The sequence below is a fragment of the Bombina bombina genome, chromosome 6 (genome assembly GCF_027579735.1).
Source record: "Bombina bombina isolate aBomBom1 chromosome 6, aBomBom1.pri, whole genome shotgun sequence".
Lineage (NCBI taxonomy): Eukaryota > Metazoa > Chordata > Amphibia > Anura > Bombinatoridae > Bombina > Bombina bombina.
This window is the reverse complement of record NC_069504.1, coordinates 957,795,877-957,816,305: the sequence shown is the minus strand read 5'-3', so window position 1 is coordinate 957,816,305 and position 20,429 is coordinate 957,795,877. Positions and strand designations below refer to the sequence as shown.

Here is a 20,429-nt window from a genome sequence, read left to right as displayed (position 1 = left end):
GACTATCACTAGAGTACTGGAAAATAACTTTGGACTTGTAATATGAGAGCAAACACAGAAGCGCTATAGATGCGATCAAGAGATGTTAATGCACAATAGAGCTAATATTTTTGCTCTCTACTTGTAATCTAGCCCTAAGTCCTGAATAGGCGTTAAACGTTCAGGTAAAATACCACTCTGGAGCTGCAACAATTACAGCTCTTGAGCAGGTGATATGATTGTCGTCTGTGTGACTGCTACTCCTGAATGGCTTCCGAGTAGGACTTTACTTATGTCTTTAACCCCTTTGCAGAAATTATCTAGAGACAGAAATACAAACATGCTCCAGTAGTTTAGAGGATGTCATTTTTTATTAAGCTGTTTATTTATAAAATGTTAATACTTGCAATAACTGGACCTTGGATACCTTCCTATCCTCGCATATCAAACCTTGTCCCTGGTCGGATCACGACCCAGTGGTGGCGAACTGCTCTTTTTCCTTCTGCCTGGAAAGCCGACCGCTGTGGCGACTCCCGGAACACTTTATGTCGGATACCGAATCTCCGGAGGTGGTCCACACCATTGTAGATTTCTTGTCCCTTTAACGATACGGGGGATACTTCCATTTCGACTCTGTGGGCCTCCTTCAAAGCCTATATTAGAGGCTATTTCTTTTCCAGAAAAGCCCAGGCTAGAGATTAAAATAAAACCCCGTTGGCCAAACTTTACGCGGAACGTAGAGAAATGGAAAAAAATAACAAATCACATCCTTCCCTCCTACTCTCGCAGAAGGTAGGACAAATTTGTGACGAATTTAATAGAAGGGAAAACAAGAAAGTCCAGCCTAATCTACTTTGTCTAAAGCAGCTTTACTATTATAAAGGCAACAAAGCTGATCGATTACTCAGGTTTCAAACCCAGCAACGACGTATCCCAGCCATTAAGGTTGGAAATAACACAGTTTATGCCCGTAGGAATATAGGTATAGCCTTTGCAAATTATTATCGGTCCCTATACAACTTAAGGAACAGTCCCAGTACCCCTAAAACGGACACGGTGGAAATCCGGAATTTCCTGGACTCTCTTAAACTACCGCGCCTCTCTCAGGAGGCGGAGACTGAGCTTGCTCTCCCTCTCTCCTAGGAAGAGATCCTTTCAGCAATAAGATCCCTTAAGACGGGCAAGGCCCTGGGCCCAGATGGCTTCACCGCATTATTCTATAAGTGTTATGCCCCTGAACTAGCACCTATTCTTACAAGATTTTATAACGAAGTGGGAAGTCTCGGCCCACTGACCAGAGAATTCTTGGAGGCCAGCATTCTCACCATCCCCAAAGAGGGCAAAGATTTATCCCAATTTGAATCCTATAGACCTATATCGCTCATTAATGCTGATATAAAAGTCTATGCTAAAGCCCTGGGCAACAGAATTGAAACCTATATCCCATTGCTGATTCATTTAGATCAAGTGGGATTTGTCCTGGGCAGACAAGGCTTCGATAATATCCGCAGACTCCTAAACCTGTACATTGAATCGGCGGATATGGGCCTCCCACTCCTCACCCTGTCGATAGACACGGAGAAAGCGTTTGACAGGGTGAGGTGGGACTGCATGTTTTTGACCTTGACGGCTTTTGGGTTCCCAGAGTCTCTATGTACGGCTATAGGCGTGCTCTACTCCAGCCCCTCAGCGAGAGTGCAAGGCGTGGGTTTCACCTCCCCGTCCATTTCGATTAGGAATGGAACGAGACAAGGCTGCCCGCTCTCCCCCATCCTTTATGCCTTGTCTATAGAGCCCTTGGCGGCCGCTATCAGGCAACACAGAGAGATCCAAGGCCTCATAATCCATGACTCGGAGCAGAAACTCGCCCTTTTTGCCTATGATCTTACAATATTCCTGTCTGACCCATTGCCTTCTCTGCCCCCCCTCTTGGCCCTACTGAACCACTTTAGTATTCTGTCCTACTATAAAATCAATGTATCAAAAACGGAAGCGTATTCTTTTGGACTTCCAGCTGGAGACCTTCAAAGACTTCAGAGCAATTATCCCTTCAGGTGGTCAACCAGGGGGATCAAACACCTTGGAGTTTACCTCTCCCACGACAAGAATATAATAATGGCGGATAACTATTCCCCACTGCTTAAGGAGACAGAATCCCAACTTAAGTCGAAGAGATATGAGGAGTTCTCTTGGCTGGGAAGGGTGGCGGCGGTCAAGATGATGGTTCTCCCAAAGATCACTTATCTCTTTTGTTGCACCCGGTCCCTCACTAAGCCCGGAGAGGGTAGACATTTATGGCCCTCTCCACCATATACCCTTGACATGCCCCCCCAGCTGAGGGACTCCCTGACTACCATCACATCATTGATGTGACCGACCAATTATACACAAGTTAGTATCGCGTCTTGTGGAACAATGTTGAAGTTAGTAAGTTGAACACCATTCTTGCCCTTTTAAAGGGAACCCAATACATAATTTATCTCCTTTACTCTTCCCTTATCCTACTTCCTATCTCCCTTCCATTTAGGAGTTATGTTTATTACCACACCCATGTAAAATGTTGAACAGTTGCTATGTTTGCATCTATTCCCGACTGAACTCTGTAACCCGGGTTGGGAATGTTGCAATGTACTGTAATGATTTGAATGTTTTCAGAAGTAAAATAAAAAACAATTTCATAAAAAAAAAAAAAAAGTTAATACTATATTCATATGGAGATTATTGTAACATCATAATTTTCCCCTTGAATCCTCAGTCGCTAAGGTATGTGCTTATGTATGAGCACTAGGGTATGTGCCTATGTATGAGGACTAGGGTATGTGCCTATGTATGAGCACTAGGGTATGTGCCTATGTATGAGCACTAGGGTATATGCCTATGTATGAGCACTAGGGTATGTGCCTATGTATGAGCACTAGAGTATGTGCGTATGTATGAGCACTATGGTATGTGCTTATGTATGAGCACTAGGAGGGTATGTGCCTATGTATGAGCACTAGGAGGGTATGTGCCTATGTATGAGCACTAGGAGGGTATGTGCCTATGTATGAGCGCTAGGAGGGTATGTGGCCTATGTATGAGCGCTAGGAGGGTATGTGGCCTATGTATGAGCGCTAGGAGGGTATGTGCCTATGTTTGAGCGCTAGGAGGGTATGTGCCTATGTATGAGCGCTAGGAGGGTATGTGCCTATGTATGAGCACTACTTGCTTCTATGGGCAGTGGCTTTGAATTGATCTAGCTAGCAAATTGTAAGACTGTATAAATCGGTACAGTCTATTTTGTTTTGGGGGCAAAAATAAAATCGTATGAAGTTATTCTAGAAGGTAAGTTATACCGCACTGTGTTACAGTATTTCAACTTGCAAGAATCAGAGCATGTTATGTTAAGACACTTTTAAAATCACTTCTATTTTCAAATGTGCTTTGTTCTATCTGAAACATGAATTACATTTTTGGGGTTTCCTGTCCCTTTAAGTCAAAATTAAACATTCATTGTTCAGATAGAGCACACAATTTTAAACAACAATCAAATTCACTTCCATTATCAAAATGTGCATAATATTTTCATATGCACACTTTCTGAGGCACCAGCACTACTGAGCATGTTTGTGATTGACTGATGGCTGTCACATGATGCAGTGGGAGGGAAAATAGAAATAACTTTAAAATTAGTCAGTTTGAATTTCAAATGAGTAGTAGATTTCTTTCTAAGTGCTTTTTGCATTATCTTTTTATTATGCATTTACCGAATATGTTAGTCTACTGTGTCTTTAATATAGAGTAGGGATTTCCAATCTAAAGGCTGTGACACACTGCAAGCGATGTAACGCGAGGCGAAGCAGCTGCTTCGCTCTTCATCGCTTCTGAAGATCAAATATTTCATCTCTGAGCGCTCAGCTACGCAACCTCACGTAGCACAGTGCTCAGAGATGAAAAGCCAGGACACACTGAGCACGCACAGCCGCATCTACGCGCTGCGCGCCGCTCCACTTGCAGTGTGTCATAGCCTTAAGAGCAAGGGGTGTTTCACTGCTTTTTTTTACTCCTCCAGCTCTCCTAGTTTGCAACACTCAGTTCTCCTTTTTGCAATGGCTCTTATCCTCACTATGCTTTCCCAATGTATATGTTTCTGCTTCAGTGTGTGTATGTAATTCTCTTGGCTCTCCCTAGCAGCACTCACCAATAAATACTGACCTGTAAATACTGACCTGTATATACTGACCTGTAAATACTGACCTGTAAATACTGACCTGTAAATACTGACCTGTAAATACTGACCTGTAAATACTGACCTGTAAATACTGACCTGTAAATACTGACCTGTTTTAAGAGCGACTAAACAGAAGCTGAAACCCCTCACCAATTTTTAAAATCTTTATATCCTTCTTAGTCTCTTTCCCTTTCGACCGTATTATTTGTATTCTGTCCTTCATAGAGGTTGGATTGTTGTCTTACACCCAAGGCCCCTAGTGTCTCCCAGTTCTGTGTTCCTGAGGTGCCCTCATGTGAGATGCATCTTGCTGTCATGGAATAGAAAAAAACAGTATTTGCAAACCTTAAATCCTTTATATACAAACCCATTAGTAGCAATAATATCTTCTCTGCAGCCAGCAGATGTCACCCTTATGTTACACAGCAGAAGCATATAGCGTTTAGTGCATCATATACAAAGCTTGTGAATTAGGTATTTAAACAGAAAACAAACACTTGAAGAGTCATTACTTTTCAGGTAATACCACAGGGATTACCTAAGCAGGGGATAGTTGGATAGCTAATGAGGCAATCCTTTTTCAATTAATCGTATTAATGCTTTTTGCAACAGTTAGCCCATGAAGGCAACAAAACACAAATGACATCTTAAATCCAGCCTTGCAGTGTATTGCTGATCCAGCTAGCATTAGATCCTCAGCATTTTAGTGACTAGTTCCATCTTTGTCATTTCCCTTTCTGTCAAGTTAATGTTTCTGGGTAGCGCCCGTTATATGCTTAGGCTGCGCTACATGTAAATGACTGCAGGGCACTGTCCGTAGCATTCAGTGTAATTAACCAGAATGTCATGGCACATAGTATTATATTATGTACAATTGTTTGTTTCTTTGTGACATAGAGGTAAGTGTAAAAGTATCTCAAAAATATTCTAGTGTAGGATACATCCCACTACTGCATACCTCCAATATTTATTCTGCAGTCTCATGAGACCAAAAAATGGTTTCTTTCACAATTCAGACAGAGCATACAATTTAAAAATATAAACAAATCCAATTTATTTCTATTATCAAAATTTGCTTTGTTCTCAAGTTATTCTTTGTTACAGAGATATCTAGATAGGTAGCGTGGACGTCTGGAGCACTACATGAGAGAAAATAGTGCTGGCATCTAGTGCTCTTGCTAATGTATACCATTCTTGCAAAACTGCTACAATATACTGCTGCAGACATGTGCACGCTTCTGATTTTACATTCCTGCTTTTCAACAAAGGATGTCAAGAAAACAAAGAAAAAATAATTGAAATGTATTGGAAAGTTGATTTAAATTGAATGCTCTATCTGAATAATGAAATATTTTTTTTTTAGTTTTTTTTTTTATCCCGTTAAAGAGCCACTAAAGCTAAAACAAAATATAAAAAAATACATGCTTTAACAAATCACAAATGTGGGATACAGCTGCATTTTCCGCTCAAAACCATCAGTACCTTGCGAGTCCTGAGCGTACTGTGTGTTTAACCTCTTTGCAGAGAATTTAACACACAGTAGTCTAGGTTGATGATGATGTCCATTCAGTCATATCCGACTCTTGGAGATTCTATGGGTCATCTCTCACCCATGCTTTTGTTTGCTGTTGTATGCCTAGGCCAGTGTCCGTTTTAATCATATTGATCCAACACATTTTTGGACGTTCACATTGTTGCGTTGGCCATACCAAGCATTATGTCTTTCTCCAATTAATTTGCTTCACGTGGCCAAAGTAATTGAGCCAAAGTCTGGTGATCTTTCCCTTAACACTTCTGGCTTTGTGTGATCCAGAACCGTAAATCTGCTTTTAAAGTCCATAGCTATTATGCTTACAACTAAAATGGACTGGGGCAGAACAGCACTATTCCACATTGGAAAGCCTATTGCTCAAAAACGGAAATCACTACACAATTCTTCAGAGCTACCTTGTTTTACTATGTTACTATAAAAGTATTGTATAAGTAAAAACATGCCGTGTGCTTGTTTGCAGCAGTGTTAACTGTGCCGCTAAACAAAAGGTCAGTCATGTCATTTCCAATAATTTCTTCTTCTACCCTTTAGGCCGCAGTACTACAAATTGATAGATGAGGTTGTGTCACAGATAATCCTTCACAGAAACGGAGCTGATCCTGACTTTAAGTGCAAACATATAAAAATAGAAATTGAAAGTTTGATAGGTGAGTGTCTTTTTTTATATATGAGGGATTCATAAAGTATTTTCAGTACCTTTTTTAAAACTTGTCATTGGCTTTGAATACAAATTGCTTAAAGGGACATTCTAATGTGAAAAATATATGCTCTAATTTCTATTGGTTATGTTGCATGTGATTTTTTGCATTATACCACACCTTTAAAGGGACATTGTAGCCCAAAAATTACATTTTTAATTTGTTAGAGCATATGATAGCATTACCTACCCTTCAAGTCCATGTATGTCTGCCACTACCGATTGGTTCACCAGCCATGTCTTTGGAGGCCAGCAGTTCTCTGCATCTCCCAGTACTTTAACAATGTGTTCACTTCTTTGCGAGGGTTAAACACATAGTCTTGCAGGGTTGGTGGTGCTAAAATGACGTGCTGTAAGGAAATACACTACAAAGTTCGGACCTGTACATAGCATATATGCCAGTTTTTAATTGCTTCATTGTGTGCTCATCACTGTGTTTTGCGCTTTCCACATATGTATTTAGATATTTGTAATATTTTCAGAATATGGTTCTTAAAGGGACGTCCCAACATAACTATTGTGGGGGCTGTACAGTTTGCAACAACTTGCTGTTGAAAAATAAAGAAAAAAAGACATAGGAGTGTGCACTAGGTGCTGTGTCAGAACATCCTAATCGTCTGATTACTGTGTGCTAGAATTTCCCTATAAAGCCACATTGAAATTATTTCTTAAAATGAAAAGTATCCATTGAATTTTGCATCACCATCTTGACTGAATAGTTGCCTTCTCCAAAAACTGTAACAAAATCTTATGAATAGAGGGCTTTTAAGAGACAAGTGATTCATGTTTGAGGTACAAAAACAAATGTTTCATTTATTTAAACAACTAATAGTGGATGTTAAACTTTGGCCTATGTAATAAAGCAGAGGTATCCTAGGTCCTAGGAGGTATGTGAGAGAAAAAAAATAAGAGCAGTTACAATTCTCCTCAGTTTATCATTGTTGCTTTCTAGTAATTTCATTATCTTTTGTTCACTGTTCGATCACTTTTTAAGTTAATCATTTTGCTGCACTCTGTAGCAGGCCTCTCTATTAAGTCAGTACAGAGTAATGCAGAAAAGTAATAATTCACTCTCTGGTTGCTAATTAAAAATACAGATATGTGGCAGGGTTACGCTTAGAACGCCTGCCATGTGATCTATCAGTTCTCAGAATCGGAAAGCACTTTATTTTCACAATTAAATTACAGGAAAGGGGAGGGGGGCAAAAAAGTATATTGCAAACTTTTTTTTTACTGCTACATATAAGCAAACATTTTATTTTTTAATATAATAGTGTTCCCTGGTTCTTTTAAGCATTCACTATGACATTAGTGTCCTTAGGACCCTTCGTTACATTTAAATAAACATGACCCTTTTCTCCAACATTGGTGTGTCCGGTCCACAGCGTCATCCATAACTTGTGGGAATATTCTCTTCCCCAACAGAAAATGGCAAAGAGCACAGCAAAAGCTGTCCATATAGTCCCTCCTAGGCTCCGCCCACCCCAGTCATTCTCTTTGCCGTTGCACAGGCAACATCTCCACGGAGATGGTGAAGAGTATGTGGTGATTAGTTGTAGTTTTTTATTCTACTATCAAGAGTTTGTTATTTTAAAATAGTGCTGGTATGTACTATTTACTCTGAAACAGAAAAAGATGAAGAGTTCTGTTTGTGAGAGGAATATGATTTTAGCAGCAGTAACTAAAATCGTTTGCTGTTTCCACATAGGACTGTTGAGATGAAATAACTTCAGTTGGGGGAAACAGTTAGCAGACTTTTCTGCTTAAGGTATGACTAGCCATTTTTCTAACAAGACTGTGTAATGCTGGAAGGCTGTCATTCCCCTCATGGGGACCGGTAAGCCATTTTCTTAATCAAACAGAATAAAGGGCTTAATGTGGGCTATAAAACTGGTAGACATTTTTATGGGCAAGATTGCTTTATTTGGGCTTTTTATAAAGATTGATGTTGATATTCACACTTATAAAATTTGGGGAACGTTTTTTAACGTCAGGCACTGGTTTAGACACCTTTTCATTCAGGAAGGGCCTTCCCTGTAGTAGGCTGAGCCTCATTTTCGCGCCATTACTGCGCAGTTTCTTTTGAGAGCAGGACATGCAGCTGCATGTGTGTGGGTCTGAAAATATTTGAAAAGGTTCCTAGAAGGCTTCATTTGGTATCGTATACCCCCTGGGTTTGGTAAAGTCGCAGCAAAGGCTGTAGCTGGGACTGTAGAGGGGTTAAAACTTTAACCGGCTCCGGTTTCTTCATTTTAAGGGTTAAAGGTCTCAAATTTGGGGTGCAATGCTTTGAATGCTTTAAAATTTGGTTAAATTTGAACAATTCCTTCATAGTTTTTCACATATTCAGTAATAAAGTGTGCACTGTTTAAAATTTAAAGAGACAGTAACGGTTTTGTTTAAAAACGTTTTTTGTACTTTATTGACAAATTTTAGCCTGTTTAACATGTCTGTGCCTTCAGATAAGCTATGTTCTGTATGTATGGAAGCCAATGTGTCTCCCCCTTCAAAATTGTGTGATAATTGTGCCATAGCGTCCAAACAAAGTAAGGACAGTACTGCCACAGATAGTAAAGTTGCCCAAGATGATTCATCAGATGAAGGGAGTAGACATAGTTCTACATCATCTCCTTCTGTGTCTACACCAGTTTTGCCCACGTAGGAGGCCCCTAGTACTTCTAGCGCGCCAATGCTTATTACTATGCAACAATTGACGGCAGTAATGGATAACTCCATAGCAAATATTTAATCCAAAATGCCTGCATATCAGAGAAAGCGCGATTGCTCTGTTTTAAACACTGTAGAGCAGGAGGGCGCTGATGATAATTGCTCTGTCATACCCTCACACCAATCTGAAGGGGCCGTGAGGGAGGTTTTGTCAGATGGGGAAATTTCAGATTCAGGTAGAATTTCTCAACAGGCAGAACCTGATGTTGTGACATTTAAATTTAAATTAGAGCATCTCCGCGCACTGCTTAAGGAGGTGCTATCTACTCTGGATGATTGTGACAACCTGGTCATTCCAGAAAAATTGTGCAAGATGGACAAGTTCCTAGAGGTTCCGGTGCACCCCGACGCTTTTCCTATACCCAAGCGGGTGGCGGACATAGTGAATAAGGAGTGGGAGAAGCCCGGCATACCTTTTGTTCCCCCTCCTATATTTAAGAAATTATTTCCTATGGTCAACCCCAGAAAGGACTTATGGCAGACAGTCCCTAAGGTCGAGGGGGCAGTTTCTACACTAGCCAAGCGCACTACTATTCCTATCGAGGATAATTGTGCTTTCAAAGATCCTATGGATAAAAAATTGGAGGGTTTGCTTAAAAAGATTTTTGTACAGCAAGGTTACCTCCTGCAACCTATTTCGTGCATTATTCCTGTCACTACAGCAGCGTGGTTCTGGTTCGAAGAACTAGAAAAGTCGCTCAGTAGAGAGACTCCGTATGAGGAGGTTATGGACAGGGTTCACGCACTTAAGTTAGCTAATTCCTTTATTTTAGATGCCGCTTTGCAGTTAGCTAGATTAGCTAGATTAGCGGCGAAAAATTCTGGTTTTGCAATTGTGGCGCGCATAGCGCTCTGGCTAAAGTCTTGGTCAGCGGATGTATCTTCCAAGACAAAATTGCTTAATATCCCTTTCAAGGGTAAAACTCTTTTTGGGCCAGAATTGAAAGAGATTATCTCAGACATCACTAGGGGTAAGGGCCACGCCCTCCCACAAGATAGGCCTTTCAAGGCCAAGAATAAGTCTAATTTTCGTTCCTTTCGCAATTTCAGGAACGGACCGGCCTCCAACTCTGCAGCCTCTAGACAAGAGGGTAATGCTTCGCAAACCAAACCAGCTTGGAAACCGATGCAAGGCTGGAACAAGGGTAAGCAGGCCAAGAAACCTGCTGCTGCTAACAAGACAGCATGAAGGAGTAGCCCCCGATCCGGGACCGGATCTAGTAGGGGGCAGACTCTCTCTCTTCGCTCAGGCTTGGGCAAGAGATGTTCAGGATCCCTGGGCACTAGAAATAGTTTCTCAGGGTTATCTTCTGGAATTCAAGGAACTACACCCAAGGGGAAGGTTCCACATGTCTCACTTATCCTCAAACCAAATAAAGAGACAGGCATTCTTACATTGTGTAGAAGACCTGTTAAAAATGGGAGTGATACACCAACCGTGGAACAAGGAATGGGGTTTTACTCAAATCTGTTTGTGGTTCCTAAAAAAGAGGGAACTTTCAGACCAATTCTGGATTTAAAGTTCCTAAACAAATTTCTCAGAGTGCCATCGTTCAAAATGGAAACCATTCGAACGATTTTGCCTACAATCCAGGAGGGTCAATTTATGACTACCGTGGATCTAAAGGATGCGTATCTTCATATTCCTATCCACAAAGATCATCATCAGTTCCTAAGGTTCGCCTTTCTGGACAAACATTACCAGTTTGTGGCTCTCCCATTCGGGCTAGCCACTGCTCCAAGGATTTTCACAAAGGTACTCGGGTCCCTTCTAGCGGTTCTAAGACCAAGGGGCATTGCAGTGGCACCTTACTTGGACGACATTCTGATACAAGCGTCGTCTCTTTCAAAGGTAAAGGCTCACACAGACATCGTTCTGGCCTTTCTCAGATCTCACGGATGGAAAGTGAACATAGAAAAAAGTTCCCTGTCTCCGTCGACAAGAGTCCCTTTCTTGGGGACAATAATAGATTCTTTAGAAATGAAGATTTTCCTGACAGATGTCAGAAAGTCGAAACTTCTAAACGCTTGTCAAGTTCTTCACTCTGTTCCACGACCTTCCATAGCTCAGTGCATGGAAGTAGTAGGGTTGATGGTTGCAGCAATGGACATAGTTCTTTTTGCGCAAATTCATCTAAGACCATTACAACTGTGCATGCTGAAACAGTGGAATGGGGACTATACAGACTTGTCTCCAGTGATTCAAGTAGATCAGAAGACCAGAGACTCACTCCGTTGGTGGCTAACCCAGGATTACCTGTCCCAGGGAATGAGCTTCCACAGACCAGAGTGGGTCATCGTCACGACCGACGCCAGTCTAGTGGGCTGGGGCGCGGTCTGGGACTCCCTGAAAGCTCAGGAGCTATGGTCTCGGGAAGAGTCTCTTCTCCCGATAAACATTCTGGAACTGAGAGCGATATTCAATACTCTCAGGGCTTGGCCTTAACTAGCAAAGGCCAGATTCATAAGATTCCAATCAGACAACATGACGACTGTTGCTTACATCAACCATCAGGGGGGAACAAGGAGTTCCCTGGCGATGAGAGAAGTGACCAAAATCATAAAATGGGCGGAGGATCACTCCTGCCACCTATCTGCAATCCACATCCCAGGAGTGGAAAACCGGGAGGCGGATTATCTGAGTCGTCAGACATTCCATCCGGGGGAGTGGGAACTCCACCCGGAGATATTTGCCCAGTTGACTCAGTTATGGGGCATTCCAGACATGGATCTGATGGCGTCTCGTCAGAACTTCAAGGTTCCTTGCTACGGGTCCAGATCCAGGGATCCCAAGGCGACTCTAGTGGATGCATTAGTAGCGCCTTGGACCTTCAACCTAGCTTATGTGTTTCCACCGTTTCCTCTCATTCCCAGGCTGGTAGCCAGGATCAAGCAGAAGAGGGCCTCGGTGATCTTGATAGCTCCTGCGTGGCCACGCAGGACTTGGTATGCAGACCTGGTGAATATGTCATCGGCTCCACCATGGAAGCTACCTTTGAGACAGGATCTTCTAGTACAGGGTCCATTCGAACATCCAAATCTAGTTTCCCTCCAGCTACTTGGAAATTGAACGCTTGATTTTATCTAAGCGTGGGTTTTCGGGTTCTGTAATAGATACTCTGGTACAAGACAGAAAACCTGTAACTAGAAAAATTTACCATAAAATATGGAAAAGATATATCTGTTGGTGTGAATCCAAGGGATTCTCATGGAGTAAGATCAAAATTCCTAGGATCCTTTCCTTTCTCCAAGAAGGTTTGGATAAAGGATTATCAGCGAGTTCTCTAAAGGGACAGATTTCTGCTTTATCTGTCTTGTTACACAAACGACTGGCAGCTGTGCCTGATGTTCAAGCTTTTGTTCAGGCTTTGGTCAGGATCAAGCCTGTTTACAGACCTTTGACTCCTCCCTGGAGTCTGAATTTAGTTCTTTCAGTTCTTCAAGGGGTTCCGTTTGAACCTCTACATTCCATAGATATCAAGATGTTATCTTGGAAAGTTCTGTTTTTGGTTGCTATTTCTTCTGCTAGAAGAGTTTCTGAGTTATCTGCTTTGCAGTGTAATCCGCCCTATCTGGTGTTCCATTCAGATAAGGTTGTTTTGCGTACTAAACCTGGTTTCCTTCCAAAGGTTGTTTCCAACAAGAATATTAAACAGGAAATAGTTGTGCCTTCTTTGTGTCCGAATCCAGTTTCAAAGAAGGAACGTTTGTTACACAATTTAGATGTAGTTCGTGCTTCAAAGTTCTATTTAGAAGCAACAAAGGATTTCAGACAAACGTCTTCTCTGTTTGTCGTTTTTTTCTGGCAACAGGAGAGGTCAAAAAGCTACTGCTACCTCTCTTTCCTTTTGGCTGAAAAGCATCATCCGATTGGCTTACGAGACTGCCGGACGGCAGCCTCCTGAACGCATCACAGCTCACTCTACTAGGGCTGTGGCTTCCACATGGGCCTTCAAGAACGAGGCTTCTGTTGATCAGATATGTAAGGCAACGACTTGGTCTTCCCTGCACACTTTTGCCAAATTCTACAAATTTGATACTTTTGCTTCTTCAGAGGCTATTTTTGGGAGAAAGGTTTTGCAAGCCGTGGTGCCTTCTGTTTAGGTAACCTGATTGGCTCCCTCCATCCATCCGTGTCCTAAAGCTTTGGTATTGGTTCCCACAAGTTATGGATGACGCCGTGGACCGGACACACCAATGTTGGAGAAAACAGAATTTATGCTTACCTGATAAATTACTTTCTCCAATGGTGTGTCCGGTCCACGGCCCGCCCTGGTTTTTTAATCAGGTTTGATGAATTTCTTTCTTTAACTACAGTCACCACGGCACCTTATGGTTTCTCCTGTTTTTTCTCCTGTCCGTCGGTCGAATGACTGGGGTGGGCGGAGCCTAGGAGGGACTATATGGACAGCTTTTGCTGTGCTCTTTGCCATTTCCTGTTGGGGAAGAGAATATTCCCACAAGTTATGGATGACGCTGTGGACCGGACACACCGTTGGAGAAAGTAATTTATCAGGTAAGCATAAATTCTGTTTTCTACCTCACATATGCACTCATTTTCAAAATGTAAAAACCTAACTACTTTTTTTAATCTACTCTATTTAAAGGGCCATAATAGCCAAATGTTTAAACACTTGAAAGTGATGCAGCATAGCTGTAAAAAGCTGACTAGAAAATATCTCCTGAACATCTCTATGTAAAAAAAAAATATATTTTACCTCAAAAGTTCCTCAGTAGCCACCTCCCATTGTAAAGGATTTCTAAGCAGCATTTTAGTGTGTCTGTCCTAGGACAGCTTAGGGGATGAGCCTCGTGAACTCTCATATTATTTCACCAATCGGGTAAAGGAAGCTTACTATGAAAGTTAAGTCAAATCTCATGAGATCACAGTAAGAGTTCATGACCTCAGCACTGCTGATGCTGATTGGCTGCTGTTCATTTCTTCATTTTTTTTTTATTTTTACCTGCAGCTGGGAGCAGGTGAAGTATAACTTTTTACACAGAACTTACTCTGCTGAGCTGAGTAGATTGTGAGGTAAAATATCTTCCTTTTTTACATAGAGATGCTCAGGTGATATTTTCCTGTCAGCTTTTTACAGTTATACTGCATCAGTTTCAACTGATTTAGCATATGAGTATTATGTCCCTTTGGGTTTAGTTCCTTCAGTGTGTCTTTAAAAAAAATATATTGGCAGATAAATTAGTTTCATCCAACTTGGAGGTCATTGGGAATGTGAAAAAGGAATATTGATCAGTAAATCGGCAAACAAAGAGGTTCATCTCCATAAAAAGATCATAGTATTTACTATGAAGGGCACTGAGGATAATTGTATGCTGTACATGTTTCCCATCTTGGTTAATATAATTAGAAACCGTGCAAAGACATAACTGCTCTCAGAAGCTAATTCAATTAAGAAGGAAGAAAACTGACTTCTTCCTCTACAAAAAAAAAAAAAAGACGAACTAAAAAAAGCAAAACAACTTAACTGACCGACTAATTAATCAGTTACAAATACCAATGTACTCTATTATATTTATGCATTTGCTCTGTGCCTATAACACTATGGCCACAATCTATTACTGAAATTGTAGTATAGATTGTACTGGTTATATCCCCTGACATTCTTTAAATGGTGATTATTGATAAAAAATCACATTCTTTAATTTCTTTTAGAACATGTCATTTAAAGACTAGCGACCTTGAACCTTTATGTGTGTAACCGCTGCAAAGGGTTTAAACACATAGCAGAAGTACTGCTCTGGATCCGCAGAGCACTGCTGGTCCCGAGCAGAAATGGCCAGGTCTTTTGACTAGCTCTGCCGATTGGATTAGCGCCTGTTTCCACTCGTGACCAGCAGTGCTCTGCAGGTCCAGAGCAGTACTTCTGCCATGTATTTAACCCCTTTGCAGCAAGTGCAGGGTTGCTAGTCTTGAAATGACATGTTCTAACAAATTAGACAATAATTGCCTTTTAAAGAATGTCAGGGGTAATAAATATGTTGTTTTGTGATGTTTGGGATTGATTCCTTCTTTGGTCTGTTAGGTGTTTTTTTTTCTTCATGTAAAGGAGGAAAGGTGGTACTTTTGCTAATTGTTTAACCCTTAGTGGGAGTTAAACAAATAGAGCTGCAGGGTCACTAGTTTTTCATTTACACACTGTCGAATTACAGCATATAACTTTTCATCTATATTTGCTTTTTAAGCAAAGCAAATACTCATAATTTACTAACATAATTTATTTGTAAAGAGCTTCCATACTCTCATGTATTGAATGCTAATATTTGCTTAGCTATGTAATACAACACATTTACACATAAATGTAATGATGAAGGATGAACTAGGCTTGGTAATCTTGCTTCCCTATCTGGTACCTTACAGAAAACTTTTAGCACAAATTATGGTACCAATGCTGATCTTGGAGCATAGAGAGCTTTTGATTGGTCCGTATGCACTGTGCACCCCTGTCACTCAAGTGGCAGAATATGTTCTGAGATTAAGTTGCCTGTTTAATACATATACTAAATATTTCTTGCAGCGATAATGTCTTAAGTATAGTTTATTCTAAGTCTGAAATAAACTGTGATAATTCTGTAGTATGCTTAATCAAGAAGAAACGTTTCTGTTAAGTTAGTGACAATATGGATCTTTTTTCTAATACAGATCATTTAGTCGACAAGAACAAAGTAGAGAAAAGTGAGGCCAAAGCACGAGATCTGGAAAAAAAAGTAAGAGGAAATCTATCAATTGAATTGTTAAACCTCATTCTGCTATAGCTGAAACATTTTCTGTGTGTGCATTTGCCTTTACGTACTTTATATCCTTAGAATTTAATTGACTGCTTTTTAAAATCCATCATATTAATGACGCGATTGTATCTAATGACAAAAATAGTATATGATTTCCCATTCTTGTGATACTGTGACCTTGCGCTAGAGTACCTAGAAACTTGCCAGGAGTCTTCAAGAGTTCTCTGCCATTTTTGTATCTCTCAATAACCTTGCAGTATATGGGGGCTATTAAGAGAGGTCTGTACTGCAGTCTCTATTTTCTCTATGTACTGGTTTCTCTTGGCCTCTCAAACTTTGCCTTATAATGCCTGATATTGCTCAGATTGTCAAATCTTCACCCATGGACTTCCCAGAAAACACTCATGTTGGATCATTTAAAAATCCCCAATTCCTTACATTAAATGCTAAATTTCAGAAATGTTGGGAGATATGATACACCCTTTCCATGTCTTTTAGTTTTTGTTTAGTTTTTAACTACCTTAAAGAGACATAAAACCCCAATTTTGTTTTTCATAATTCAGCTAGAGCATACAATTTTAAACTCCAATTTACTTAAATGATCTAATTAGTTTTTTTCTCTAGGTAGGCTCAAGAGCAGCAATGCTTTACTGATTAGCCGCTAATCAGTGGCTGCACATATATCTCTTGTCATTGGCTCATCAATGTGTTCAGCTAGCTCCCAGTTGCGCATTGCTCCTCCTTCAATAAAGGATACCAAGAGAATAAAGCACATTTGGTAATAGAATAAAATTAGAAGGTTGCTTAAATGTGTATGCCCTATCTGAATCATATAAATAAAACTGTTGGGGTTTGTGTCCCTTTTAAAAATATAACGTGGACTGTAGCTCTTATCCCGCCTGAATTGTATCATCTTTATAGATGAAACCACTGAGCAAGTCTGTAAGGCAGGTGATCCCTTGTACATGCCAAGTTACCAATGTTATATTTTAGTTTGCAAGAAGACCCTGTATGAAAGATGTGAGCTCTACATGTTTCTATGTTTCATGATTGATCATTGCTGAAAGACCCCCCCTTTATTCTCACTCTTCAAATCGGTCCTACTATTGCTGTTTGTAAAGCCAATCATCAGGAGTGGGAGAAGTCCCAAATGCTTCTGGGAATTTTCTGCCTACTCCAAGTGGTTTGGGTCTATATACCAACCAATGAATGTTTCTCACTTCAAATGTAAACATTTTGTCCCCTTTTCCTTTCTGCATTTTTATTTCTTGTGTCTCTCTTTTTCTTTCTTTACTTTTTTTCTCTCTCCCTCCCAATTGTAGTATGACATACCCCTTCCAGTGTTTTGCAATAAACTGTGGATGCAGTCATTGATTTGCTTGCTGTTGGTAGCATACAAACTGCTAGAAAGTTATCACCTTAGGAACAAAGGTTTAGTTGTGTCTAGGGCACCTTCATCACACAGCCATTTATATTTATTTTTATATATTTTCCACTTGCTTAGCAAGCACCTCAAATAGCAGTATTTATTAGTTTGGCAGCACAGCATTTTGACTCTTATCAGCAGACTAAAACCCACATGTTTACTTTTTCAATTTTAAAAAAATAATTTAGCTGTCAGTGTGAGAAGAGATAGTGCTGTGGCCGAGCCATCGGGTGGTCTCACCCTGGAAATTTCATTCGCATCACGATGGGAATGATAAAGTGACCTCCAGGCCTCAGGCTGATAGGGGATAATTGAAGTTGTGACTGGGATATAATTAGAAGGCCAGCTGTATGTCAGAAAGCCTTTTAGGTGCCTCTTCTGTACACAGCCTGTTAAACAAATGATTAAATTATGTGTGCTAGCAAATTAATCAGTTTTCTAAATTTGTCTTTTATTAAATATGTATCTGAGAATATTGAAAAATTAGAACTTTGAAAACGCAGTAGTCCAATTACTAAAATTTAGATGTAATATTTAGATGCCAGTCTATAAATGCGGTGAGTATTGAACAGAGCCGCCCCTCAAGGCCACACACCAGCTGAAATGTCTCTCTGCTTCAACACAGATGAATTGACAAGATTGAGTTATTTTGCGTAAACCACCAGAAGAGAGAAAACATAATTTATGTAAGAACTTACCTGATAAATTCATTTCTTTCATATTAGCAAGAGTCCATGAGCTAGTGACGTATGGGATATACATTCCTACCAGGAGGGGCAAAGTTTCCCAAACCTCAAAATGCCTATAAATACACCCCTCACCACACCCACAAATCAGTTTAACGCATAGCCAAGAAGTGGGGTGATAAGACAAAAGTGCGAAAGCATAAAAAATAAGGAATTGGAATAATTGTGCTTTATACAAAAAATCATAACCACCACAAAAAGGGTGGGCCTCATGGACTCTTGCTAATATGAAAGAAATGAATTTATCAGGTAAGTTCTTACAAAAATTATGTTTTCTTTCATGTAATTAGCAAGAGTCCATGAGCTAGTGACGTATGGGATAATGACTACCCAAGATGTGGATCTTCCACGCAAGAGTCACTAGAGAGGGAGGGATAAAATAAAGACAGCCAATTCCGCTGAAAATAATCCACAGCCAAAATAAAGTTTAAATCCTATAATGAAAAAAACTGAAATTATAAGCAGAAGAATCAAACTGAAACAGCTGCCTGAAGTACTTTTCTACCAAAAACTGCTTCAGAAGAAGAAAACACATCAAAATGGTAGAATTTAGTAAAAGTATGCAAAGAAGACCAAGTTGCTGCTTTGCAAATCTGATCAACTGAAGCTTCATTCCTAAACGCCCAGGAAGTAGAAACTGACCTAGTAGAATGAGCTGTAATCCTTTGAGGCGGAGTTTTACCCGACTCGGCATAAGCATGATGAATTAAAGATTTCAACCAAGATGCCAAAGAAATGGCAGAGGCCTTCTGACCTTTCCTAGAACCGGAAAAGATAAAAAATAGACTAGAAGTCTTTCGGAAATTCTTAGTAGCTTCAACATAATATTTCAAAGCTCTAACTACATCCAAAGAATGCAATGATCTCTCCTTAGAATTCTTAGGATTAGGACACAATGAAGGAACCACAATTTCTCTACTAATGTTGTTAGAATTCACAACCTTAGGTAAAAATTTAAAAGAAGTTCGCAACACCGCCTTATCCTGATGAAAAATCAGAAAAGGAGACTCACAAGAAAGAGCAGATAATTCAGAAACTCTTCTAGCAGAAGAGATGGCCAAAAGAAACAAAACTTTCCAAGAAAGTTATTTAATGTCCAATGAATGCATAGGTTCAAACGGAGGAGCTTGAAGAGCCCCCAGAACCAAATTCAAACTCCAAGGAGGAGAAATTGACTTAATAACAGGTTTTATACGAACCAAAGCTTGTAAAAAACAATGAATATCGGGAAGATTAGCAATCTTTCTGTGAAAAAGAACAGAAAGAGCAGAGATTTGTCCTTTCAAGGAACTTGCAGACAAACCTTTATCCAAACCATCCTGAAGAAACTGTAAAATTCTCGGAATTCTAAAAGAATGCCAGGAAAAATGATGAGAAAGACACCAAGAAATGTAAGTCTTCCAGACTCGATAATATATCTTCCTAGATACAGATTTACGAGCCTGTAACATAGTATTAATCACAGAGTCAGAGAAACCTCTTTGACTAAGAATCAAGCGTTCAATCTCCATACCTTTAAATTTAAGGATTTGAGATCCTGATGGTAAAAAGGACCTTGCGTCCACGGTTGGCAAGAGGCCATCCGGACAAGATCCGCATACCAAAACCTGTGAGGCCATGCTGGAGCCACCAGCAGAACAAACAAGCATTCCTTCAGAATCTTGGAGATTACTCTTGGAAGAAGAACTAGAGGCGGAAAGATATAGGCAGGATGATACTTCCAAGGAAGTGACAATGCATCCACTGCTTCCGCCTGAGGATCCCTGGATCTGGACAGATACCTGGGAAGTTTCTTGTTTAGATGAGAAGCCATCAGATCTATTTCTGGAAGTCCCCACATTTGAACAATCTGAAGAAATACCTCTGGGTGAAGAGACCATTCGCCCGGATGTAACGTTTGGCGACTGAGATAATCCGCTTCCCAATTGTCTATACTTGGGATATGAACCGCAAATATTAGACAGGAGCTGGATTCCGCCCATACCAGTATTCGAGATACTTCTTTAATAGCCAGAGGACTGTGAGTCCCTCCTTGATGATTGATATATGCCACAGTTGTGACATTGTCTGTCTGAAAACAAGTGAACGATTCTCTCTTTAGAAGAGGCCATGACTGAAGAGCTCTGAAAATTGCACGGAGTTCCAGAATATTTATTGGTAATCTCACCTCCTGAGATTCCCAAACCCCTTGTGCTGTCAGAGACCCCCAAACAGCTCCCCAACCTGTCAGACTTGCATCTGTTGAAATTACAGTCCAGGTCAGAAGAACAAAAGAAGCCCCCTGAACTAAACGATGGTGATCTGTCCACCACGTCAGAGAGTGTCGTACAATCGGTTTTAAAGAT

General features: G+C 40.4%; 1 protein-coding gene across 1 annotated transcript in view; it reads left to right on the top strand.

The window, feature by feature from the left end:
- The window catches only part of DIAPH1 (diaphanous related formin 1), a gene marked incomplete in the record, with an annotated part of 803,068 nt that overhangs the window by 268,056 nt on the left and 514,583 nt on the right, over window positions 1-20,429 (top strand). The window contains 2 exon segments of the mRNA XM_053718607.1: window positions 6,273-6,388; window positions 15,827-15,891. Coding sequence (XP_053574582.1) covers window positions 6,273-6,388; window positions 15,827-15,891 — 181 coding nt within the window.